Source organism: Gorilla gorilla, chromosome 5 (assembly GCF_029281585.2).
Source record: "Gorilla gorilla gorilla isolate KB3781 chromosome 5, NHGRI_mGorGor1-v2.1_pri, whole genome shotgun sequence".
Classification (NCBI taxonomy): domain Eukaryota; kingdom Metazoa; phylum Chordata; class Mammalia; order Primates; family Hominidae; genus Gorilla; species Gorilla gorilla.
Genome location: NC_073229.2, coordinates 103,673,581 through 103,701,555, shown reverse-complemented (window position 1 = coordinate 103,701,555; position 27,975 = coordinate 103,673,581). Strand labels below are relative to the sequence as shown.

At 36.9% G+C, this 27,975-nt stretch overlaps 1 protein-coding gene across 7 annotated transcripts in view; it reads right to left on the bottom strand.

Moving 5' to 3' along the window:
* The window catches only part of SH3BGRL2 (SH3 domain binding glutamate rich protein like 2), a 166,166-nt gene that overhangs the window by 115,994 nt on the left and 22,197 nt on the right, over positions 1-27,975 (bottom strand). For 5 of the 7 annotated variants that reach the window (XM_063707724.1, XM_063707728.1, XM_063707722.1 and 2 more), the window contains one exon: positions 1,882-26,929. The exons of 1 other annotated variant lie outside the window; for it this stretch is intronic. In XM_063707724.1, the coding sequence (XP_063563794.1) occupies positions 5,767-6,804 (1,038 nt within the window). In that variant the 5' untranslated portion in view covers positions 6,805-26,929 and the 3' untranslated portion in view covers positions 1,882-5,766. Of the gene's footprint in view, positions 1-1,881; positions 26,934-27,975 lie in introns of those variants that run through there. One more of the 7 variants, XM_063707727.1, reaches the window with a different exon arrangement.

Sequence of the window (27,975 nt, the reverse complement as noted above, 5' to 3'; positions counted from 1 at the left end):
AAATTTATCATTCTTTGTTAAAATTGCATATAGGCTCTCAGACCTATCTGCTTCTTTAGGTCTTCATTTCTGATATATGAAGGCCTCTATATATACATAAAAATATTGACATCAAGTAAAATGTGTATGCTTTTCTCCTGTTAATTTATCTTTTGTCAGTTTAATTATCAGACCAGCCATAGAACTTAAGAGGGTAGAAGAAAGTCTTTCCTGCCCTACAATGGTAATATATAATACAATGAATATCCTTTTATTAACACATATTTATCAGCAAATTCTAGAATTCCCTTCCTCCAAAATTTTGGCAGGGTAAATTGTTCTACTTTGTTGAAATTAACATATGCATTAAAAACGTATCATTTTTCCTTGTCCCATGCTCATTTTATACTTTTTGTCTTCACTGACCCTTGCAGCCTCATGATTAGGCTTTTTGGACTCTGGACGTAAGTTCTTGGGGATACCAGAACTCAGTGTCCACTGGAGTAACAGCTTCAGGACTGTCATTCTAAGGTCCACAGTTACTTCACATCCTTAGGTTCTCTGTGGTGGCTAGACACCCCTACTTCCTATTTCTGCATTATCTTTTTTTCTAAATATTCTCAAATGAATAACTCCTTTTATACTAAAAATTCTCCAAGTTTTGGAAAAATATAGAGGAAAAAATTTCTGATTTTATAATTTTCTGCCAGATAAACTCAAAGTTGGGAAGAGATTACTTTAATCATAATACAGTTGAATATGTAGGAAAATGTTAAAGACAGGTAGAAAGTACAATGACAACACACTGAGGGGAGTTCATTCAGCCACCTATGTCAGGACCACCTGGGGGTCTAGATAAAAACGTGTTTTTTGGATTACCCCCCAGAACTGAGTCAGATTAAAGTTACATTTTTAATCCACTCCCTGGCATTTCTGAAACATTCTATAGTTTGAGAACTGGTAGAACTTGCAGTTATAGACACTATTGGCCCACACAACACCTTTTTTGTCCTGCACCCATTCAGAAGCATAAAACTATTTTTGCATGGACTCTATTCCAAGTCACATTTGCAGTGTGAAGAAGGGTGATGGAAGACAGCAGTTCCTCCCTCTGACCACAAGGGAGAATTTCCTTTTGAGGCTTCCAGGCCACCCTATGATTCCAGAGGATGGGCCTTAGTACAGAAGGGCAGAGAATAGCCAGGCTGTTCATGTGGAAAGAGAAGTGTAATAATTCCATATGGTTTCCTCTTCTCATGATGTTACTTCATTTTCAGAGTCACTGTAGATGTAGAAATCATTACAAATTTATGTTGCCTTAAATGTTAATCTGTTTTACAATCTCAGAACGCCATTTTATTTATTTTAATGCAAGAAGATATTAATACATGCTAGAACTTGTTAAAAGTATAAATGATTTATGAATTATATGTTTTATTTAGTAAACACATTCATATGTAAAAGGTAAAGATAATAATTTTCAAAATAAATGGTGATTCTGATGCTAATGTCTTTAGAGCAGAGGTGTTTCTGCTTTTGGCTTCCCTGGTCCATACTGGAAGAAGAATTGTCTTGGGCCACATGTAAAATACACTAACATTAACAATAGCTAATGAGCAAAAAAAAAAAAAAAAAAAAAAAGTCCATACATAAATCTTATAACTTTTTTTTTTTTTTTTGAGACAGAGTTTCGCTCTTGTTGCCCAGGCTGGAGTGCAATGGCACTATCTTGGCTAACCGCAACCTCCGCCTCCCGGGTTCAAGCAATTCTCCTGCCTCAGCCTCCCGAGTAGCTGGGATTACAGGCATGCGCCACCACGCCTGGCTAATTTTGTATATTTTAGTAGAGACAGGGTTTCTCCATGTTGGTCAGGCTGGTCTCGAACTCCTGAGCTCAGGTGATCCGCCTGCCTCGGCCTCCCAAAGTGCTGGGATTACAGGTGTGAGCCACTGCGCCTGGCCAAATCTTATAACATTTTAAGAAGTTTATGAATTTGTGATGGGCTGCATTCAGAGCTGTCCTGGGCCACATGTAGCTCGTGGGCCACAGGTCGGACAAGATTGCTTTACAGCTATATCTTGATTAAAAGAAAAAGGAAAAAAAAAAGCAAAAAAGTAAATTACATCTTTCCCAATGATACAAGGTAGGAAGAAATGAATGTGAAGTATAACACTTAAGAAATACTTCTTAGGGACTTGGCCTAGACCTTACAGAGTGAGCAATATTTGAATTCATGGAGAAGATGGGGAACAGATCACTGACATAGAAACACAGATCTGGCGCACTAGAGAGTCATCAGGAAACTGAACTGCAAGGGTAAGTGTGAGTGTGATTGTATTGGGAAACAAAGATCAGAATTAAGAAAAAAAATACCTCAGGAAAACAACACATCAGCAACTTTATCTCCAATTTTAATCTCAATGCCTCTTATTTTATTTACAAATAATTTTCATAAATGTTAGGGATACAAAGTAAATGAAGAAGACTAGACAAATTTTTTTCTGACTTTCCAAGAGTTTGCCATTTATCTTGAAAGACATAAAGATTTTTTTTAAATTTAAAAATTAGTTCACCATTTAAAACAATGAACAATCTAGTGGTATACAAAATGGAAGGAGAAGAAAGAAGGCTATAGGCTTGAAAAATCATCTGCTGTGCAAATTTTCAGACTAAATTGATGGAAAAATTATCCAAGTTTGAAGAATCTATTCATTGTGGCCCTTCTGACTGTCAAACATGTTCCTTGGATAATAAATCATATGATGGCCCTTTATATAATGTGTTTTTATTTAAAATTATCCTTTGTTTAGATTTTTTTTTAAAAAAAGGTGGGTTTTGTTTTCTTAATGGTACATAAAATAATAGCACATTTTGTTTTCTTAATGGTACATAAAATAATAGCACACTTTACAATTTAGGGTGTTTTAGATTTGATGAAATATGGTATATTTGTTCACAAGTATGGGTATATCTGTAAGAGAGAATCCTATAGAAACTGCTGGGTCAAAAGATACATGCATTTAAAACATTGACAGATTCTGCTAAACTATCTTAAAAGCAAAACCAACTAAAGAGTATCCATTTCCCCACACTCTCATCAACACTGGACATTACCAGTCCTTAAAATTTTTCTTATCTGACAGGCTCTCACTACTTCTTCATTTTGGTGTCAATCCGGATAATTTGATGTGATCCCTCAAATTATCATATGTTCCACTCTATGTGTAATTGGTTCAAATCTGCATCACACTTCCCTAGAACATGGGCCTTGGGACCTACACATCTTTCTCCTCCTAAGGGAAAATAAGGGGTCATTTTCCCAGAGGGTGCTGGTGAGCATCATGGACTATCAGGACAGGAGGGGAGCTCAGACACTGCCAAATGGAGGGGGTTCTGAAAGGCATTCAGGAAGGTCTACAGTGTTGCATTCACGTGGCAGTGGAGTCTTTTACATTTCCATTTGGAAAAATAACAATTAAAATAATCCTTTAGCATCCCCCACTACCCATTAAAATGGAAACACTTTGGAAGTCTCTGAATGCATGCTCACCGGTACATGAAGCATACATTCCTTGAACAACAGATATGCATTCATATGACAGCTGCTTGGGTGGCGTCTCATGTGAGCTTTGACTGCTCTACAGCAATATTTTAAAAAGTCATATGGTGCTTAATATATACCCATAATGAAATGCTGGCAAAAAGTAGAAAATATAAAACGTTTGCTGGAATAAAGTAGAAATAAAATAAAGTAAATGAGGACCACAAAATCATAATTCTACGATTTTGAACCAAGACTATTTTCATTCACTAGACATACAAATTGCATTCAGCCCATCAGACTGTTTATATGGCTCATCACAATGTCTCTTGTATCTCTGAAACCAAAGTCATAAAGAGAAAATAGTGACAATTAGATCCGATTTGGCCTCTTGTTATTAGAAATGAAGACCAGCAATACACACATCATAATATTTGCAGAATGTCACTTGCATACAGCAGTCTGAACCCTTCTGTTTTATCTCATCATTTAGACATAGAAAAAGAAAGTAATAAAAATAAACCACTTTTTAAAAAAAATGCAAAATGCATAAACTCCAAACATTCTAGGGTACATGTGCACAACGTGCAGATTTCATACATAGGTATACATGTGCCATGTTGGTTTGCTGCACCCATCAGCTCATCATTTACATTAGGTATTTCTCCTAATGCTACCCCTCCCCCAGCTCCCCACCCCCTGACAGGCCCTGGTGTGTGATGTTCCCCACCCTGTGTCCAAGTGATCTCATTGTTCAATTCCCATCTATGAGTGAGAACATGCAGTGTTTAGTTTTCTGTCCTTGTGATTGTTTGCTGAGAATGATGGTTTCCAGCTTCATCCATGTCCCTGCAAAGGACATGAACTCATCTTTTTTATGGCTGCATAGTATTCCATGGTGTATATGTGCCACATTTTCTTTATACAGTCTATCACTGATGGGCATTTGGGTTGGTTCCAAGTCTTTGCTATTGTAAATAGTGCCGCAATAAACATACTTGTGCATGTGTCTTTATAGTAGCATAATTTATAATCCTTTCGGTATATAACCAGTAATGAGATTGCTGGGTCAAATGGCAATTCTAGCTCTAGATCCTTGAGGAATCACCACACTGTGTTCCACAATGGTTGAACTAATTTATACTCCCACCAACAGTGTAAAAGCATTCCTATTTCTCCACTTCCTCGCCAGCATCTGTTGTTTCCTGACTTTTTAATAATTGCCATTCTAACTGGTGTGAGATGGTATCTCATTGTGGTTTTAATTTGCATTTCTCTGATGACCAGTGATGATGAACATTTTTTCTGTGTCTGTTGGCTGCATAGATGTCTTCTTTTGAGAAGTGTCTTTTCATATCCTTTGCCCACTTTTTGATGGGGTTGTTTTTTTTCTTGTAAATTTGTTTGAGTTCTTTGTAGATTCTGGATATTAGCCCTTTGTCAGATGGGTAGATTGCAAAAATTTTCTCCCATTCTGTAGGTTGCCTGTTCACTCTGCTAGTAGTTTCTTTCGCCGTGCAGAAGCTCCTTACTTTAATTACATCCCATTTGTCTATTTTGGCTTTTCTTGCCATTGCTTTTGGTGTTTTAGTCATGAAGTCCTTGCCCATGCCTACGTCCTGAATGGTATTGCCTAGGTTTTCTTCTAGGGTTTTTATGGTTTTAGGTCTAACATTTAAATCCTTAATCCATCTTGAATTAATTTTTGTATAAGGTGTAAGGAAGGGATCCAGTTTCAGCTTTCTACATATGGCTAGTCAGTTTTTCCAGCACCATTTATTAAATAGGGAATCCTTTCCCCATTGCTTGTGTTTGTCAGGTTTGTCAAAGATTAGATGGTTGTAGATGTGTGGTGTTATTTCTGAGGCCTCTGTTCTGTTCCATTGTTCTATATATCTGTTTTGGTATGAGTACCATGCTGTTTTGGTTACTGTAGCCTTGTAGTATAGTTTGAAGTCAGGTAGCATGATGCCTCCAGTTTTGTTGTTTTTGCTTAGGATTGTCTTGGCTATGAGGGCTCTTTTTTGGTTCCAAATGAACTTTAAAATAGTTTTTTCCAACTCTGTGAAGAAAGTCATCGGTAGCTTGATGGGGATGGCATTAAATCTATACATTACCTTGGGCAGTATGGCCATTTTCATGATATAGATTCTTCCTATCCATGAGCATGGAATATCCTTCCATTTGTTTGTGTCCTCTTTTATTTCATGGAGCAGAGGTTTGTAGTTCTCCTCGAAGAGGTCCTTCACATCCTTGTAAGTTGGATTCCTAGGTATTTTATTCTCTTAGTGGCAACTGTAAACGGGACTTCACTCATGATTTGGCTCTCTGTTTGTCTGTTAATGGTGTATAGGATTGCTTGTGATTTTTGCACATTGATTTTGTATCCTGAGACTTTGCTGAAGTTGCTTATCAGCTTGAGGAGATTTTGGACTGAGACGATGGGGTTTTCTAAATATACAATCATGTCATCTGCAAACAGGGACAATTTGACTTCCTCATTTCCTAATTGAATACCCTTTCTTTCTCTTGCCTGATTGCCCTGGCCAGAACTTCCAACACTATGTTGAAGTGGTGAGAGAGGGCATCCTTGTTTTGTGCCGGTTTTCAAAGGGAATGCTTCCAGTTTTTGCCCATTCAGTATGATATTGGCTGTGGGTTTGTCATAAATAGCTCTTATTATTTGGAGATATGTTCCATCAATACGTAGTTTATTGAGAGTTTTTAGCATGAAGGGCTGTTGAATTTTGTCGAAGGCCTTTTCTGCATCTATTGAGATAATCATGTGGTTTCTGTCATTGGTTCTGTTTATGTGATGGATTACGTTTATTGATTTGCATATGTTGAACCAGCCTTGCATCCCAGGGATGAAGCCAATTTGATTGTGGTGGATAAGCTTTTTGAAGTGCTGCTGGATTTGGTTTGCCAGTATTTTATTGAGGATTTTTGCATTGATGTTCTTCAGGGATATTGGTCTAAAATTCTCTTTTTTGGTTGTGTCTCTGCTGGGCTTTGGTATCAGGATGATGCTGGCCTCATAAAATGAGTTAGGGAGGGTTCCCTCTTTTTCTGTTGATTGGAATCGTTTCAGAAGGAATGGTACCAGCTTCTCCTTGTACCTCTGGTAGAATTCGGCTGTGAATCTGTCTGGTCCTGGACTTTTTTTGGTTGGTAGGCTATTAATTATTGCCTCAATTTCAGAGCCTGTTATTGGTCTATTCAGATATTCAACTTCTTCCTTGGTTATTCTTGGGAGGGTGTATGTGTCCAGGAATTTATCCATTTCTTGTAGATTTTCTAGTTTATTTGCATAGAGGTGTTTATAGTATTCTCTGATGGTAGTTTGTATTTCTGTGGGATCAGTGATGATATCCCATTTATCATTTTTTACTGCATTTATTTGATTCTTCTCTCTTTTCTTGTTTATTAGTCTTGCTAGCAGTCTATCAATTTTGTTGATCTTTTCAAGAAACCAGCTCCTGGCTTCATTGAATTTGGAAGGTTTTTTTGTGTCTCTGTCTCTTTCAGTTCTGCTCTGATCTTAATTTCTTGCCTTCTGCTAGCTTTTGAATCTGTTTGCTCTTGCTTCTTTAGTTCTTTTAATTGTGATGTTAGTGTGTCGATTTTAGATCTTTCCTGCTTTCTCCTGTGGACATTTAGTGCTATAAATTTCCCTCTACACACTGCTTTAAATGTGTCTCAGAGATTCTGATGTGTTTTGTCTTTGTTCTCTTTGGTTTCAAAGAACATCTTTATTTCTGCCTTCATTTTGTTATGCACCCAGTAGTCATTCAGGAGCAAGTTGTTCAGATTCCATGTAGTTGCGTGGTTTTGAGTGAGTTTCTTAATCCTGAGTTCTACTTTGATTGCGCTGTGGTCTGAGAGACAGTTTGTTGTGATTTCTGTTCTTTTACATTTGCTGAGGAGTGCTTTACTTCCAATTATGTGGTCAATTTTAGAGTAGGTGTGATGTGGTGCTGAGAAGAATGTATATTCTGTTGATTTGGGGTGAAGAGTTCTCTAGATGTCTATTAGACCTGCTTGTTGCAGAGCTGAGTTCAGGTACTGGATATCCTTGTTAATATTCTGTCTCTTTGATCTGTGTAAGTGACAGTGGGGTGTTAAAGTCTCCCATTATTATTGTGTGGGAGTCTAAGTCTCTTTCTAGGTCTATGAGGACTTGCTTTATAAATCTGGGTGCTCCTGAATTGGCTGCATATATATTTAGGATAGTTAGCTCTTCTTGCGGAATTGATCCCTTTACCATTATGTAATGGCCTTCTTTGTCTCTTTTGATCTTTGTTGGTTTAAAGTCTGTTTTATCAGAGACTAGGATTGCAACCCTTGCCTTTTTTTGCTTTCCATTTGCTTGATAGATCTTCCTCCATCCCTTTATTTTGAGCTTATGTGTGTCTCTGCACATGAGATGGGTCTCCTGAATACAGCAAACTGATGGGTCTTGACTCTATCCAATTTGTCAGTCTGTGTCTTTTAATTGGGGCATTTAGCCCATTTACATTTAAGGTTAATATTGTTATGTGTGAATTTGATCCCATCATTATGATGTTCGCTGGTTATTTTGCCCATTCATTATTGCAGTTTCTTCATAGCATCGATGGTCTTTACAATTTGGCATGTTTTTGCAGTGGCTGGTACTGGTTGTTCCTTTCCATGTTTAGTGCTTCCTTCGGGAGCTCTTGTAAGGCCGGCCTGGTGGTGACAAAATCTCTCAGTATTTGCTTGTCTGTAAAGGATTTTATTTCTCCTTCACTTATGAAGCTTAGTTTGGCTGGATATGAAATTCTGGGTTGAAAATTCTTTTCTTTAAGAATGTTGAATATTTGCCCCCACTCTCTTCTGGCTTGTGGGGTTTCTGCTGAGAAATCCACTGCTAGTCTCATGGGCTTCCCTTTGTGGGTAACTCAACCTTTGTCTCTGGGTGCCCTTAACACTTTTTCTTTCATTTCATCCTTGGTGAATCTGACAATTATGCGTCTTGGAGTTGCTCTTCTCGAGGAGTATCTTTGTGGTGTTCTCTGTATTTCCTGAATTTTAATGTTGGCCTGCCTTGCCAGGTTGGGGAAGTTCTCCTGGATAATATCCTGCAGTGTGTTTTCCAACTTGGTTCCATTCTCCCCATCACTTTCAGGTACACCAATCACATATAGATTTGGTCTTTTCACATAGTCCCATATTTCTTGGAGGCTTTGTTTCTTTTTACTCTTTTTTCTCTAACCCTGTCTTCTCACTTTAATTTCATTAATTTGATCTTCCATCACTGTTACCCTTTCTTCAACTTGATCGAATCAGCTATTGAAGCTTGTGCATGCATCATGTAGTTCTCATACCATGGTTTTCAGCTCCATCAGGTCATTTAAGGTCTTCTCTACACTGTTTATTCTAGTTAGCTATTCATCTAATCTTTTTTCAAGGTTTTTATCTTCCTTTCAATGGGTTTGAACATCCTCCTTTAGCTCGGAGAAGTTTGTTATTACTGAATTTCTGAAGTCTACTTCTGTCTACCTGTAAAAGTCAATCTCTGTCCAGCTTTGTTCTGTTGCTGGCGAGGAGCTGCAATCCTTTGTGGGAGAAGAGGCACTCTGATTTTTAGAATTTTCAGCTTTTCTGCTCTGGCTCCTCCCCATCTCTGTGGTTTTATCAACCTTTGGTATTTGATGTTGGTGACCTACAGATGGGGTGCTGGTGTAGATGGCCTTTTTGTTGATGTTGATGCTATTCTTTTCTGTTTGTTAGTTTTCCTTCTAACAGTCAGGTACCTCAGCTGCAGATCTGTTGGGGTTTGCTGGAGGTCCACTCTGGATGCTGTTTTCCTGGGTATCACTAGCGAAGGCTGCAGAACAGCAAATTTTGCAGTACAGCAAATATTGCTGCCTGATCCTTCCTCTGGAAGCTTTGTCCCAGAGAGGCATCCACCCACATGAGGTGTCTGTTGGCCCCTACTGGGAGGTGTCTCCCAGTTAGGCTACACAGTGTTCAGGGACCCACTTGAGGAGGCAGTCTGTCCATTCTCAGAGCTCCAACATCAAGCTGAGAGAACATGCTGACTGCTCTCTTCAGAGCTGTCAGACAGGGACATTTAAGTCTGCAGAAGTTGTCTGCTGTCTTTTGTTCAGCTATGCCCTGCCCACAGAGGTGCAGTCTAGAGGCAGCAGGCCTTGTTGAGCTGTGGTGGGCTCCGCCTAGTTTGAGCTTCCCGGCTGCTTTGTTTACCTACTCAAGCCTCAGCAATGGCAGATGCCCCTCTCCCAGCCAGGCTGCCACCTTGCAGATTGAACTCAGACTGCTGCGCTAGCAGTGTGCAAGGCTCCATGGGCCTGGGACCCACCGGTCCAGGCACAGGAGAGAATCACCTTGTCTGCCGGTTGCTAAGACCTTGGGAAAAGCATTGCATTTGGGCGGGAGTGCCCCATTTTCCCAGGTAGTCTGTCACAGCTTCCCTTGGCTAGGAAAGGGAAATCCCCCAACCCCTTGTGCTTCCCGGGTGAGGCGATGCCCCGCCCTGCTTTGGCTCACCCTCAGTGGGCTACACCCACTGTCCAACCAGTCCCAGTGAGATGAACCAGGTACCTCAGTTGGAAATGCAGAAATCACCTGTCTTCTGCGTTGATCACACTGGGAGCTGCAGACCGGAGCTCTTCCTTTTCAGCCATCTTCCCCTTACATCCTTTGTTTAGATTTTAATGTAGATATAGCAGCTTTACTTTTTTTGTCTTTATTCATTTTTAATTTTTAATGTCACTTTACCTTTCTAGTATGTTAAGCTAGATCAGTGGAGGAAATGCTAACAATACTTTGATTTCCTTGGAAATTTTATTGATTAGTCTGAGGATAAATATCTAGAACATTAACCTGAGCATAGTAAAGGGTTTAGTATATATGGTTATATATCTTAATATACATTTGCCAAGAGTTTAATACTAAGGTTTTAACCCTTTATACTTTAAATAGCTCATTGTGCCAAGAAAGGGAAGTGGAGGAAGAGGAGAAAAAAGGAGAAGAAGAACTTCCACTACCTGATTTCAAGACTTACTATAAGGCTGCAGTAAACAAGGCAGTGTGATATTGGCATAAGGCTAAACGTATAGATCACTGAAACAAAATAGAAAGTTCAGAAACATACATACACATATATGGTCAATTAATTCCAGGGCAATTCAATGGGACAAGATAGTTTCGTTTTGTTTTGTTTTTTCAACAAATGATGCCCGACAACTGACAAGTTATTTTTCAAAAAAGAGAGACAGAGAGAGGGAAGAGAACCTCCACTTTTACCTTGTACTATGCACAAAAAGTAACTCTAAAATGGATACTAAATTTATAAATGTAAAAGCTAAAACTACAAATCTTGTGAGAAAATGTACACTGAGACATGCAACACATGGATTATTCGCAAAAACGTTATGCTGAGCAAAATAAGCCAGATACCAGAGGGTACATAAAGTTCATTTATAGGAAATTCTAGAAAAAACAATTCTGATCTATAGCGACTGAAAGGAGGAGCCAGGTTTGGGGTGGGGAATGCCTTAGAAGGGGCATCAAAGAAACATTTGGGGTTATGAAAATGTTATCGAGCTTAATTGTGGTGGTGGTTTCATGGGTTTATAAATTTTTTAAAACTTATCGACGTGTGCATTTTAAATGAATACATTTTACTGTATGTAAATTATACCCCAATAATGTTGATTTAACAACACTATAGAAAACCAGATTTAGAGTATAAGTGCAATACACAGATAAATATAAGATCTTCAAAACAGTCAAGAAAAAATAAACTATTGATTAGACCCAAAGCTGACTTTTCAACAGCAACAAAAAAGGAGGACAATAAACTATCTTTCGAATGCTACGAGGAAATGACTGCTAACCAATGCTTGTATGGCTGACTTAAGATTACCATACAAGAATAATGATGAAATGCAGACATTTTCAAATGAACAAAATCTAAGAGCCTTTACCACTAACAAATGATTACTGAAGCACTTCTGAAGAAGGAAACTACAGGAAGAAGGAAAGTGAACACAGAGAAACACAGTGAGATTCAAGAAGTATTTGTGTTCAAATATAGTCTTAAAATGTGCTTATGCCTAAACAAAGAGATGTCATAAAATGATATTATTTATAATATTGAATTCGGGAAGTTTTAATAAAAATATGTAATCACAAGGCAGGACAAAAATAGTTTGTATGATAGGGTTTGGAATTAAGATATTTTAAGGTCCTTGCATTGTTTAGGGAATAGGCTATCATAGTGACTAACTTTGGCTTTGCTAGTTACATAGCAATGTTTTAAAACAATAAAGGGTAATTACTAAAAGGGCAAAAATAGAATTTCTAACTTCCTTTGGAAAAAAAACTTACAAACATTTAATATATCCCAAAGAAAATTAAAAATAAACAGAGCAAATGCAAGACAGGGAGCAAAAAGGAAGATGCTAAAAACACAACCAAATATCAGTAATCACAACCAATGAAAATAGACTGACTCACCAGTTAAAGACTCAATTTGAGAATAGATAAAATAAAATATTTTAAAAAATTTAGCTATATGGGAATTTTCTGAAACAAAGGGTTAAGTAACATGAAAGTTTAAAATGGAAAAGGATATAACAAAGTGCAGCTGCTATATCTATATTAATATCTGAAAGAAATAACTTTAAGTAAAAAAAAAATATTTGAAGGGTTACTTGATCTATTATCCAAAGGATATGTTTGAGAGTGAGAAAGTCCACTCAATAATTTCTCAGGGGCACAAGCATAAACCAGGACTGTCCTTGGAAAATAATTATTATAGGGAATAAACAGCATCATTATATGACATGAGAAAGTACAATTCACAGGAAAACTTTAAAATTTTTAAATGAGTATAAACCTATCTTCTTAGCTTAAAAATTGACAAAATTACAAAAGATATTAATAAACCCACCAGTATAGTATGGGAAATTTTAACTCAGCTCTCGTATAAACTGATAAATCAGTCAGACAAACATTAGTAAGACTATCCAGGATTTTAACAAACAAGAGATACCAGTCAAAGGACACAAAATTTCAGTTAGGTGGGAGGAATAAGTTCAAAAGTTCTACTATACAGCAAGGTGACTATAGTTTTTTTAAAAAAGAATTGAAAAAGCTTCATCTAAATGGACATTGTGGTTGATGAGAGATGGCTGTAGTTCTTTGTTATTCTTCCCATTGAGAGGTAGGTCTTCTTCCTTCCCCTTGACTGCTTAGATCAATCAAGTACAGTGGAATTGACATCATACTCCTTCAGGGACAAATCTGTAAGGACTGTCAGCTTTCATTTTGATTTTTGGTTGACCTGAGATGCCATGTAAGAAGTCCAACTACCCTGTGACCACTATGCTATGAAAAAATCCAAGTTAGCCACCTAGAGGGGCTGTGTGGAGAGAAGAGAGAGATGTCCAGCCAGCCCTTAGCTGTTCTAACCCCCAACCATCTGAGTCATCCCAGCTGGGCCCCAGACATCAAAGACCTGTATTTGCTGTGCTTTGAATAAATTCCTAATGCCAGAGTCATAAGATATACCACTAACAAATTGTTGTTACATCACTAAGTGATTTGTTATTGTAGTAAAATGTACATAACATTAAATTTACCATTTTAGCCATTTTTAAGTGTACATTTCAGTGGCATTAAGTAAACTCACACTGTTTTATAACAATCACCACCATCTATCTCCAGAACTTCTTCTCCCCAAACTGAAGGACCACTAGATTTTAGAATAGTTTGTTACACAGAGAAGAAAACCAGAATATTTTACCCCAAAAATGTTTCCTTGACATAAAAATTATTTTTGAGCTGAAGGCAATTAAATAGCAACAAAGAGAGGAAAATCTCTCTCTATCCCCCGCTGTTCTGCCCAAAGACAGGATGTAAATTCTCCTTTACTGGAGATAACTTAGTAACTTGTTGAAGAATTGATTTTCTGGAGAGAAGGCACCAGAGAATCTGCAAACAAACCTCATTCCATTAGTTTCTCCCCATATATTCCCTTCCCACAGTTTCCCACCTGTGGAAGGCTAAAACCACTTTCCTTTGTCCTGTCATTTCTCCACAAATTTATTGTTCTTTGTTGAAGATGCTGTTAATAATTCAAGTCAGAGTTGTAAATAACTGCTTTGAATTACTTTTCAGGCAGGTTTCTCCCACATGATGTGCTCTGCAAGCATGAATAAACTTGTTTTTCTCCTCTTAATCTGCTTTTTGTTAGAGGTGTTCTAGCTAAGAACTATAAGGGGGTCAGGAGAAAAATTATTTTTCCTACTCAAAAACAGCAATAGCTGACCCAAACAGACACACATAGAATCTTGTACCTAGTAATTACAGAATTCAAGAGGAAATACACAAATAAAACATACAAAGGGTGCAAATGAAGAATTGAAACTGTGTTATTTGCAAATAATTAATTTCCACAGAGAAAACCCAAAAGAAACTAATGACAAATTGTTAAACATAATAATACATTCAGCAAGTTTAAATGTATGAAAATCAATTGCATTCCTCTACATCAGCAATAGTTATACAATATAATTTTTAAAGTAACATTTAAAAACAAAAATAAGGTATCAAAAATTTACCAATAGTTGTGTAGACTTTAAGAAAAATTTATAAGCCTTTATTGATACTTTAAAAGAGACCTACTAATATATCATGTATGTGGATACAAATACTCAGAACATAAACATATCAATTTTCCTTCAAATTCATCACAATTCCAGATTCCACCAAGTTTTTGTTTTGTTTTGTGGACTTTAACAAAGAAAGAGTCATCAGAATCCTTCCAAAGAAATGAGAGAACATAGGGCAAAAATAACCAGGTCACTCTTGAAGAAAAACTACAAAGTGGGACCTCATCCTGATATTAAGACTTAATAATAAAAATATGGTAATTACAATAGTGTGGTATTAGCAAAAGAATAGGGAAAAGAGAACAGTGGAAGGAACAACGAATCCAGAAACAGATCCAGGCCCGTATGGAAACTTGAGATTTAACATCAGTGGCATTGCAGATCAGTAGGGAAAGATAAACCATTTAATAAATACTGCTGAGATGATGGGTATCTATACAGAGGGAAAAATAAAATTGGATTTCTACCTCACATGATGTACAAAATCTGCCTCAAGTAAAGACCAACATATACAAAGTAAAATCTTCAAACTTTTGGAATAAAGTATAGAAGAATATTTTTGTGCTTTCAGAGTTGGGAAAGATTTTGATATCAATAAATAGAAAATGAAACCTTTAAGGAAAAGATTATGAATCAATTAGACCACATTAACATTTAAAATGTCTGTGCATCTAAAGACACCGTTTTAAAAAGTGAGAGCAGACAAACCACTAACTAGAGAAGACATTTCAATGCATATTGGCAACAAATATTTAGCATAGAGTATGTGTACATATATATAAAATGTCTACAAATCCCTACCAAAAAATCAAATAGCAATTAACATGAACACACATGAAAATGCTCAATCTCACTAGTAATAGAATAATTGTAAATAAAAATAGGCCGGGCGCAGTGGCTCACGCCTGTAATCCCAGCACTTTTCGAGGCCAAGGCGGGCGGATCACGAGGTCAGGAGATCGAGACCATCCTGGCTAACACAGTGAAACCCCATCTCTACTGAAAATACAAAAAATTAGCCGGGCGTGGTGGCGGGCGCCTGTACTCCCAGCTCCTCGGGAGGCTGAGGCAGGAGAATGGCCTGAACCCGGCAAGCAGAGCTTGCAGTGAGCCGAGATCACGCCACTGCACTCCAGCCTGGGCGACAGAGCGAGACTATGTCTCAAAATAAATAAATAAATAAAATAAAATAAAATAAAAATAGATGCCATTTTATATCCATAAAATTGGTAGAAATGTAATCTCATGATACCAAGAGTTGGAAAGAATTTGGAGCAGTGGGAAATTTAATATATTTGTGAGAGTGTAAATAAATTGATATTACTACTTTGAAGAGCATGCTTTATATATTACGTGCATGAAGATATCATATGTGTATACAACGATATCATCAGGTACATTAATGAAATCTAAACATCTATCAATATAATGAAGAAATAAATTGTAGTGTAATCATACAGCAGAAAAAATGAGTTAATACTAAATGCAATGTGGTATTCTGGATTGAACTCTGGAACAGAAAAAGGACACTAGTGGAAAAACTGGTGATATCCAAATAAAGTTTGTGGTTTAGGTAATTACAACATACCAATGTGAATTTCTTAGTATGGACAAATGTCCCATTGTTGTGTAGGATGTTAACATTAGAAGAGGTTGGGGGAATGGTGTATGGAAGTTCTCTGTATTCTGCAACTTTTCTGAAAGTCTAAAATTATTCCAAAAAAAGAGTTTATTTTTTAAAAAATGAATAGAGCTTCTTAGATCATTATGGGTAAACCTCACAAACATAATGCTGAGAAAACAAGAAATTGCAGAACACACATATAGTATGTAACCAAGTATATAAATTTAGAAGTACTGATACATTATGTTTTATTTAATGATATATATGTATATAGTACAATTTTATACATATACTTAAATCATAAACACCAAATTAACTATGCCATGAAGGTAAAGGTACTTGGCTGTGATCAAAGGGTGTTACCAATAGATTTTAAATTTTTGCAGTGTTTAATTTCTTAGGTTGGGTGATGGATATGTTAATTAATTTGGCTGTGGTAATCATTTTACAGTGTGCATGTATATCCAATCATCATGTTGTACACCTTGAATATATACAATTTCTATTTGCCAATTATACCTCAATAAAGCTAGGAAAAAAACCTAGTAAGTCTGTCTAGGTTATTTGTCAGTGATGACAAACAAAGCAAAGCAGAACAAAACAAAACCAGAAAAAAGTAATTTTGACTTCTTACAGGTTCTGTGTTTATAATCTAATAAAAGCAAGTCATCTTAAAAATAATCCTGATTATTTCTTTTACAATGTAAGATGGTTTTACTATGTGTAAATAGATAAACAAGTGGCAATGTCCTTATAAGGAGAAAGGAGAGACGTTCATTCAGGAGAATGTGCTAAGGTTAGGGACAGTTCTCTACCATACACACTGCCTTGTAGAAACTCCATCAGAGACAGAATACCAGCATTAATGCGCTTTCATTCTTGATTACAGAACAAAGCTCTTTTAAGGTTTATTCTTAACTAACAAAGCATCTTTTTTTATATCCAGCTGTTTCCTATGCTGGAGAAACAACAATAACAACAAACAGGTTAGTTCTATAAAATGCAATTATGTAATTTTTGGAGGGCTTCGATGTATTTTCAATTTGTTCTTCCATTTGTTGCCACCAGTACTGAGGCTCCACCTAGGGCCCTTTTCTATAATTACATTCATGTTCGTTAAAGCTAATCTTCTTTATGATAGCAATATGTAAAGCAGTTATGCAAATAAAACAGAGTGCTTGAGTTTTTGTTTTTTTCCCTGAATCTAATATATAAAAATTAGATTTGCTCACTCCCAGGAACTGACCCACTGCTAAGGCAGTGAACCACCATGGGTTCTTGCCAGGCAAGGAGGTGGTTAACATCTTATCTCTAGCCTTGGAACATTGCCTTCAGGAATGCAGCCAGGTTACTTTTGAAACAGGTGGTCCCAGTTCTGGCAGGGGTGGTAAAGTGGAGAAACAATTACCTTCTTGTGAATCACAAGGAACTGCCAGCTAGGACAGATAGAGGAGGCTTAAATCAGATGGAGGCAGAGAAAGATCACAGGGCAGACCTAAAGAATTTGCTTTAGAAGTTACAACATGACATTTACAATTGCGGTTGTCTTCTTTACCTTTTATATTTCTGTGAGTTGAGTTTTCAGTATTTTACTCCTAGTCCAATGTGCAATTTGTTTTTTGATTCCCTATCTTTCCAGCAGTGAGTAATGCAAAATGATTTGAGCTAGCACTCCAGAGTGTTTTGACTCACACCTGCCATCTGCCTGCTTAGTCACCGTGCAACCATCCTTGCCCTAGATGATGATTTTTATTTGATATAAGAATTGGCAGGCAACAGTTGTTGTGTTAGGAGATTTCTGGATTCCCAGTTTTCTTTATTCTTGTAATGATAGCAGCATGGCACATTAATGTTTCAGATATTCACTTGGCTTTTCCTTGTAACTACCATATGTTCCTAAAGATATTTAGTGTGGGGAGAGTTGTGAAAAAGGAAGGGGAAATGGATTATTTTTAATGTTATTTAAAAATTGTAGACATGAAAACCATTGCTACTCAGCACAAAGCAAAGTAGAAATCTCTCAATTTATCCATAATCTCAGCCCTCAATTTCAGCAAAACTATCCTGACTTTCTGCATGTTCCCATTGACAGTCTTACTCTATACAGTTTGGGTGTAAATTCTCTACAAAGGAAGATACAGGTATAAAGACAGAATTCCCTTTACAGACAGTAATTGGAACCAAGCAGACACTGTGATTAAAGAGACTACTGTAGGTATGCATTCGGACAAGTTAGGCAAAGAAACCCACTTTAGAATTAGGATACAAACCAGAAGAAGGTTATTTAGCTTAATACATATGTAAACCAAAAATAAAATTCTAAGCACCCCCCTGACCCAAGGGCATTCCAAAGTTAACCTGAAAAAAGTTGTTGGCCTGAAAAAGTTCAAGCCAAGACAGGATGGGAACGTTGGACATGCCTCATTTTACCCTTCCGCCTTTGGAATTCAGGCACAATTGACCAGCATTAACATTAACACAGAGACCTTAAGACTAACAAAACAGACTCTTAACATAACTGATAGCAGGCCCTGAAAGAAATCAAAGTATTTTACCCCAAAATATATTTCTTTGAAATGCCCTTGCAAAGCTGTCTCTTGGGAGAATCTCCTTCCCTTACCAGGTCTTTTTCCTGACCCAGGAGAGAATTAACTAAGAGTCTGGCACCTTTTTAAGTCTGATAAGAAACATTTACAATCTATTCTCTCTGAAGCCTGCTACCTGGATAAGAATAAGAACCTTGTTCTCCACAACTGCATATCTTAACCCAGACACTCCCTTCTATTCATTCCAGGTCTTTAGGTAATAACTCTTTCAACCAATTGCCAATCAGAAATTCTTTGAATTGACTTATGACCTTGAACTATCCACCCCAGGCTTCAATTTGTCCCACCTTTCTGGACAGAACCAATGTACATCGTACATCTTATAATGTACATCGTATATGTATTGATTGATGTCTTAAGTCTCCCTAAAATGCATAAAACCAAGCTGTAGCTGGACCACCTTGGGCACATGTTCTCAGAATCTCTTGGGGTGTGTCACAGGCCATGCTTACTCATATTTGGCTTAGAATAAATCTCTTCCAATATTCTACAGTTTGACTCTTTCCATTGACACATACTATGCATAGTAACAAAAAAATTCATTTTTAATTATTTCATACATACTAAGAATATAAAATAAGTATGTACAATATAGATAAGAAAAATAAAATAAGCCTGCTTCTACCTACCACTGAGCTTAAGAATGAAAACTCTTACCACAATAAAATTCTTACTACAAAAAATTAAAAAGTTAATTTAAAAAGAGTAAAAAACAAGAAAAGAATGAAGACTCTAACATATTTTTGAAGTCTCCTATGTACCCACCTAGCATCACCACTCCTCTCAACTTACTCCCATCCTTGCTTCCTAGGTAATCATTATCTTGAGCTATGGGTTATAACTACAACAATTTTTTTTGTTGTAGTTATAAAAATGTATGTATTCCTGAATAATATGTCTGTTGGGTTTTGCATGTTTTTGAATTTCATATACATGAAACTGCAATCTATATATTCTGTCACTTTCATTTTCATCAGCATTATGTCTGAGAGAGTCATTCACGTGGACACATGAAGCTATAGTCTATTCATTTTCACTGCTATATTTTAAATATTTCATTGTATAAATATACCACAGTTTATTTCTCCAGTCTCCTGTCAATGGTCCTTTATGTTGGTTCCAATTTTTTACTGTTAAAAACAGTGCTACAATAAATATTTTAGTACCTGTGTCCTTTTGCACATATGTGAGAGTTTCTATAGTCTGGGGTGTATACCTACATGTGGAATTGCTGGGTGTTAGGTGTGCGCATCTTCAGGTTTACTAAATACAATCAAATTATTCTCAAAGGGGGTTGGACCATTTAAACCCTCATTAGCAGTATTAGCAGTTCCTGTTGTCCCTAACCTTCACAAGCGAGCTGATTTGTCAGCTTTAAAATTTTTGCCAATGTTTTGGGTACAAAATGATATTTCAGCTTTTTTCTGAGTATGAATGAGGTTGGACATCTTTTTATGTTACTAGTCATTGGTTTTTCCTCTTCTGTGAAATGGATATCCATAGTCGCTGCCCATTTCCTATTGGTTTCTGTGTCTTTATTGGAGTTATAAAAATATAGAGAATACTAATATTTTATTCTAATTAACATGTGTTAGAAAAGTGTTCTACTAGTCTATGGCTTGCCTTTTGTCTTTTCACATTTTTATGGTGTCTTTCAATAAACAGAAGTTTTAATTTTGATAGTTGTATTTATATCTTTTACTTTGCAGATTCTCTTTTTTGTCTTAAATCTTTTTGTAACATACAGTTGCAAAAATAATCTATTTTCTTCAGGAAGTTTTAAAAAGTATAAATAAATTCCTGCCAGAAATTTATTTTTTGGTTATGACATGGGTCCTTGTGGAAAATGAATTTTCCAGGCATTGTTTATTAAAGTGTCCGTTTCTTCTACACCTCTCTAAAATTGCAGCCCAGTCTTCTTTGACATATGTAAAGGCTGTCTCTGAGGTTCCTGCTTTTGTTTCATTGGTATATTTACCTATCCTGTACCAGTAACACACTAGTGAAACTTTAAATAATACTGGAAATATTACTGGCAAATTCTCTCTACTTCTATATGCACATTTCTTCTTCAATAGTGTATTGGCTTTTTTCTTCCTAGATATTCTTGATCTTTTGCTTCTTTGAATAAATTTTAGAATTAGTTTATCAGATTCCACAAAAATGATTTAATAAACTTTTTCTGAAGATTTAGTTTCATTCATTATAATTTTTCTATAACATAGACTGAATCTACACAAGAGGTAAGTAATTTTAAAGGAGTGTGGAGAGATTAAGGAATGAATTAACTCGGTGACATAAATCCTAAAAAATTTAATTAGTGAGATTTCATTTTGCTTAAAAAACATGAAACATTACAGCCTATAGGAAACCAGCCAAAATCAATGAATCTTAAATATTTTATCCCAGCTTCCCAGCTAGCTCATTTAAAAATCATGCCTATCTTGGGAGAATTTAAGTTTCTAATAAAACTAGTGAACAAGTATTTATTCATAAGCAATTTGTTTCTCTCTTTTTTTTTTTTTTTTTTTAGAGACAGAGTCTTGCTCTGTCACCCAGGCTACAGTGCAGTGGCACAATCATAGCTCACTGCAGCCTTGAACTCCTGGGCTCAAGCGATCCTTCCACTTCAGCATTTTGAGTAGCCACCATGCCCAGCTAGTTTTTAAATTTTTTGTAGAGATGGGGTCTCACTATGTTGATCAGGCGTCCCCAAAGTGCCTCCCAAAGTGCCACCACTGGTCCCATAAGTGATTTTTATGTACCCGGCCCTATTCTAGATATTATGGAAAATATATAAATGGAGTAAAATATAATTTTGGTTTTCCAAAGATTTTATAATTTATCATGGAAACAATTGACAAACGATAAAATTCCAAACCTTGTAGTTCTGATTATGAGCTATTGTGGAGTAAGATATTATAATATTTTTGTTCTGGACCTGTTAAGTTCGGGACAACAGAATAATATATATAACTGGAAGCATGAAGTGAGAACATACTTGAGATGTCAACTAAGTTTTTAAAAGCCAAAATCATAGTGGGGTCTCAGCCTGAGAACTTGAAGGCGGCCCTATTTGAATGGGGCATGTTTGAGTATAACTTGAGGTCCAGTAGGGACTGCTGCTCTATTAAGGAGGTTTAGTGTATGAATTTAAGTACCAATAATAAGCCAGGTATCATTCTTGAGAAGTCCATGCTCTCCTAGAATTCAGAATCTGGTAGGTACTGAGATACTCTTGGGAAATAACTATTCTAAGGGAGAAGAATGTTGAACACAGGTTCTGGGCTGAAAGAAGCAAGCTCTCAGCTTCATTCCTCCTCTACTTTCCATCCTCCTCTACCCTCCATCCTCCTCACCCCAAGACTAACCTTGGCATACCACTCATCTCAGTTAATACTAGCACTGTAGGATTGTGAAGGGAATAGGTAAGTTCTGTGAAGTAAGTTGCACCAGTCTGCATCTGGAAACAAATGTAGCAGGAAAAAGCGCCAGTAATAATCAGCTGGATAGAAGGAAATTAGTGGCTGCCTTGTGGCAGTTGAGAGGATTATTTCATGAGCATGAGTAAGATGCCCCATACAGACTCCCATAATTTGTTGGGGGAAGTTTAGAGAGGAGAAGTAGAGAATTTTGGATTTCTCAAATATGCACTGTACCAGTGAATCTCCCTCAATTGGTGACAATACCACATCCCCAAAGGGTGTTCGTAAATGTGTGTAGGCATTATTGTTTGCCACAATGATTGTGGGGTTATATAGGCATTCAATGTGTTGGGACTGGGATAATAAGCTAATGCAATGCTCAGAACAATCCCACACAAGGAATTACCTTTCTGCCCAAAATGATAATAGCGTCTCTATTGAGAAAGTGTGCATTGTGACGACACCACATAACAGGATAAACTATAAAGCTGTGCTCCAATTCTCTCTTTGTAATATTCAGATATTTGATAAATCACAAAACATCAACTCCATTTATTAATTTTTTAATAAAATATGGCAGTAAATAATAGTAAAAAAACATAGAATTTGCAAACTCAAGAAAGCACAAACTAGTATTAAATTTAAAATTTAAAAATTAAATAAAATGCAGTACCATTTTATATCCTTAAAATTTCTCCTGCCAGGAATAAAGGTCATTGAGGGAGCCTAGTTGTTATTGAATTCACGTTCTGAAAAGAAGGGAATTTTCTCTTTTCCAAATCCCAAGAGAATGGAGATTAATACTGAAATTCAGAGAATAAAGTATTTAAATTTATGTGATCTATGTTCTCTAATTCCAGAGAAAATAATCTTTAAATCACTCCAAGAGGAGCATTCTCTTTCTCTTGCGGAGGGAGAAAAAAAGAGCAATTATCTTAAGTGAATGTATTCCTTCTTTCCTAAGTAGGTTTGATATTACAGCCTCCTGTTGTTGAAAATCCATTTCTTCCGTGTTCTTCTGCCAGGGGAAATTCCATTTCATTAATCTAAATGGGAATTTTCAAAATAAAAACAGAGAAAAAAGCTTATCCAGAAAAAGGGGAAAATACTGAGCCAGAAGCAGCAGGAGATGTACCAGGAGAATATTACGGGTCAGATATCAAAGAGAAAGTTCACCTTTAACAGCACAAACCATAATTTCCACCCTATTTTAATTGCAAAAATGGAATGCATATTGTAGCCCTTCATACATAATGTATCATTTTATCAACCATCTTGAATGTTAAAAAGATTCAGTCCTGTAAAACTCCTGTGTATTTTTTGAGAAGTTTTTAAAATGAAAATATAGTATATATTTTAAGTTAAATAACTTATAAATTGGAAGCCTCTCCCTGCTGAAATAATTTGGAAAAAAGGGAAGAGGGAAAGGTATTTTGGAAAGCATACTAACTTGGAAGCCAGATAGCTGAGGATCAAATCCTGGCTTTACCACTTGCTGTGTAACTGGGCAAATTTCTTAGCATTAATTTTCTAATGAAACATCATAGCAGAAGTAGTAAAAGACACAGAATTTGCAAACCCAAGGAAAAAAGCACAAACTGCTATTGAATTTTTAAAAATCTAAAAATAGAATAAAATACAGTGCAGTTTTACATTCTTAACATTTCCTCTGCCAGGCACAAAGTCATTGTCTTTTAAATTCTATTTACAAATGTAATCGTTCATTTTTCAGCTCATTTATTTTATTACACTACTTTCTGATATTCAGCTAGCAGGAAAGTTGGTACTGCCCAGAAGTTTTGTCTTTTTTTTTTTCAGATACACAAGTCATTAGATATATTTTTTGTTTTCCAAGGTACCACAGGTGAGTTTTATTGTTTCACTACTATTCAGTATGAGTTACCAGTTTTCCAGCCTGCCATAGCAATCTACTTACTTCTGTTCCAGCCTCCACTAATCGTTTGCTCAACATTTTTCCAGTCTTTGCTAACAGTTTTTTTATAATTATTCCAGTCTTTGCTGATAGCCTGATTGCACAGCTTTTCCAGCTTCAGCATCAGCTGCCTAGTCCTAAAGCCATTGTCATAGATTTTAGATATTTGTCGTGGCAAAACCCCATTTACAGACACAAATTTTTTTATTAGTCAATTTTTGCTTGTATCACTCCAATATATAGTCCCTTAAAAGCATATTCATTGATTAGCTCACAATTCTGTAGACTGGCAATTTTGGTTGAACATGTGGATATTCTTTTTTTGGTCTCACCTAGACTCACTCATGCAGCTGCATTTTGCTTTCATCTGGGGTCTGATTTTTTATGAACGGCCTCACTCACATATTTGGTGGGTGGCTGAAGCTACAGGGGCAATTGGGCTGCATGTCTCCAACCTGTGGCAGACTAGCCTGGGCTACTTCACAGTTCCAAAACCAGCAAGAGAAAAGTTTCTATGTGTAGTCACTTTTCTAGTCTCTGCTTGTGTCACATTTCCTATTTTTTCATTGGTCAAACAAGTCACTTTACTAAGCCAAGAGTCAGTGAGGGAGGTGGCTGAGGGATGGATGGTAGGGACTTAATATAGACCAAGCTAGGCGGGGCGCTGTGGCTCACTCCTGTAATCCCAGCACTTCAGGAGGCCGAGGCGGGGGGGTTAACGAGGTCAGGAGTTCCAGACCAGCCTGACCAACATGGTGAAACCCCGTCTCTATTAAAAATACAAAAATGAGGCCGGGCACGGTGGCCCACGCCTGTAATCCCAGCACTTTGGGAGGCTGAGGCGGGTGGATCACGAGGTCAGGAGATCAAGACCATCCTGGCTAACACTGTGAAACCCCGTCTGTACTTAAAAAAAAAAAAAAAAAAATACAAAAAATTAGCTGGGCATGGTGGCCGGCGCCTGTAGTCCCAGCTCCTCGAGAGGCTGAGGCAGGAGAATGGCGTGAACTCGGGAGGCGGAGCTTGCAGTGAGCCCAGATGGCGCTACTGCACTCCAGCCTGGGTGACAGAGCGAGACTCTGTCTCAAAAAACAAGCAAACAAACAAACAAAAAATATAGACCAAGCTTGTCCAACCCACAGCCAGTAGGCTGCATGCAGCCCAGGATGGCTTTGAATGCAGCCCAGCACAAATTTGTAAACTTTCTTAAAACATTATGAGTTTTTTTTGCTAGTTTTGTTTTGTTTTGATTTTTGGTTTTTAAAAAAACTTATCAGCTATTGTTAGTGTTAGTGTATTTTATGTATGGTCCAAGACAATTCTTCTTCCAATGTGGCCCAGAGAAGCCAAAAGATCAGACATCCCAGTACAGACAGTATGAAAAGGCCTTCTGCTATTATTTCTTCCTGAATTCCTGTGCTTGAAAGTATAAGTGAATGAGTAGGTATGTGGTCAGTGTGTGTGTTTCTATTGGAAAAGGAGGATGAAACATAATAAAGATTACCTTTTAAGGAATAGTGGGAAACCAACATTGATCTGGTTACTTACTCTCATCTCTATGCCCCTAAACACTGAGATTTTTAAGTCTGAGAAGCTAAAGCAGTACATTTCCACCTAAAATATTCCAAATGACCTAGGAGTTAGTTAGGGACCAATTTGTTTAATAGTTACTAAACTAAGTGGATCTAAAGAGCACACTTACATATTAATATTTTTATGATTATATTTTTAAACTGATGCTTTATAATACTCACCTATCTTGTAATACAGGAAGTATCTTCTCCATTTCACAAATAAGGAAACTAAAATTATATATGTGTATACATATGTGTGTATGTGTGGTGTGTGTGTAATGGCTTCACCTTGCTTTTGAGAGTATTTCTACAGAACTACACAAATGTCTTACTCTGAGTTTGTGAGAAGGTACAGAAACTCTAGTAAACTTTACTAGTTCTAATAAAAAAATAGATTGTTGTAGAGATAGGAAATAATACTACAGAAAGCAACTGCGGGAAGTAATCAGGCCTTGCTGACACTAGAGAGCTGTGGGCTAGCTTCTCCTTACTCTTGATCCTTTTCTGCAAGCCTCTTAGTTTCTCCTTCCCCATACCTTCTAGTTCTACTTGTGTCTATGACTTGTCATAAAACTGACTCTGGCCTCTACTCAAAGTTCAGTACCCCAATTTAAACCATCTATGTCTTTTAGTTTACATTGTCTAGACAGACAGAACATGATTGGCTCAGCTTGAGTGAAGTTTCCATAGGTGATCCACTCAGATTAATGGAAGGGCAGGATCACCAAAGCACAAACATGACTGCCCAGTTCTATCCTGTCAGCAGAGGTGTGCAAAGGGCAATTTCATGGCAGAGTATGCGAGTGGAGAGGCAGTGGCAGTCATCTCAAATGCAACCATGAAAGAGCTCTGAGAAGATATCTTGCTCGATCCAAGTCCAGTGTAGTAAAATCTTTATTTTAGTTTATTTAGATGCACGTTTGCTTTCAAGAGTACAGGGTGAATTTTAACAGGTAGCCCCAAGATGTTTGGAATTTTATACTTAGTAGCACTACTTTTTATTTGTATGGCATGTTCACAAACTATTTTGTAATTGAAAGAATTGTGATAGTCAATTGATGATTACAACCATATTTACAATATATTACAACCATACATTGTTCTCTATTTTCCCAACTCTAACACGTACACAAAAGAAATACACCTTCTCCCACCAAATGCTAGGCTATATACATATTGACGACATGCTGAAAATATTTGAGATATTATTAAAATATTAAAATTATTAAATTAATTTTAGTATTATTAAAAGTATTAAATGTATTTAAAAATGTTTATTACTTATTATTAAAGAATGTATTGTTGGCCGGGAGTGGTGGCTCACGCCTGTAATCCCAGCACTTTGGGAGGCCGAGGTGGGCGGATCACCTGAGGTCGGGAATTCGAGACCAGCCTGGCCAACATGGAGAAACCCTGTCTCTACTAAAAATACAAAATTAGCAGGGTGTGGTGGCGCATGCCTGTAATCCCAGCTACTTGGGAGGCTGAGGCAGGAGAATCCCTTGAATTCGGGGGGCGGAGGTTGTGGTGAGCTGAGATCACGCCATTGCACTCCAGCCTGGGCAACAAGAGCAAAACTCTGTCTCAAAAAAAAAAAAAAAGAATGTATTGTTAACATTAATTTTATTTCTTCCACTCTTCTTTTTAAACATGGCTACTAGAAAATGTTAAAGATATATGTGGCCTGCATTCAATTTCTATTGGACAGTGCTAGTTTAAGCCATTTTGAGTTGTACTTTCTGCTCCTTGCAATGAAAAAACAATACTAACACATATGCCATGTGAACTGAAATATTTTAAACATTTATTTCATCCAAAATTCCCATAAACTCAATAAATTAAATTTTTATGTCTGTTTCTTTTCCCATTTCACAAATATCGATGCCATAATCTTATAGGTCCTTCTAGTTGTTGTCTTTCTGGACAAGGTCTTGCTATATTGCCCAGTCTGTAGTGCAGTGGCTATTCACAGGCACGCTCATAATACATTACAACCTCTAACTCCTGGGCTCAAGGGATACTCCTGTTTCAGCTTCCCAGTACCTGGGACTACAGGCACACACCACCACACCTGACTCCTGCTAGTTATCTTTATTCAGTCTGATGCTACTATATGTTCAATAACTCTACTGTTACTAGGTTACTAATCCTTCTACTGTTAGTAGGTTAATAATCCTTCTAGCCTCATTTCAGTTATGCTAACCTTTATTTTTCCTTTTGATTTGTATTTGTCCCCTTTCACTAATCACAAAGTCTAAACTGCTTCCTTTACTGAATTTACACTTTGTTTAGGTCATATTTGAAGATTACTTCTTATTATTAGGTTTTGGTCTCCTCAGTTTCCCAGAATGGTGTATGCTCCCCACCCCCAACATTGATTCCCTTCCTGAACCACAGGCAAAACTGTTTCCTCTGAAATTCCTTCTTCTTCTCTTCCTCTTCTCCTCCTTCTCCTCCTCCTTCTTCTCCTCCTTCGTCTTCTCTTGCACATTCTGTCTCCTATTCTTACCTTTTATTTAGAAACAATTTCAAATCCAAAAAATTTACCAGAATAAGAAGAGTACAAATAACACAATATACCCATTACTCAGATTCACCTATTGTTTACATTTTACTCCATTTGCT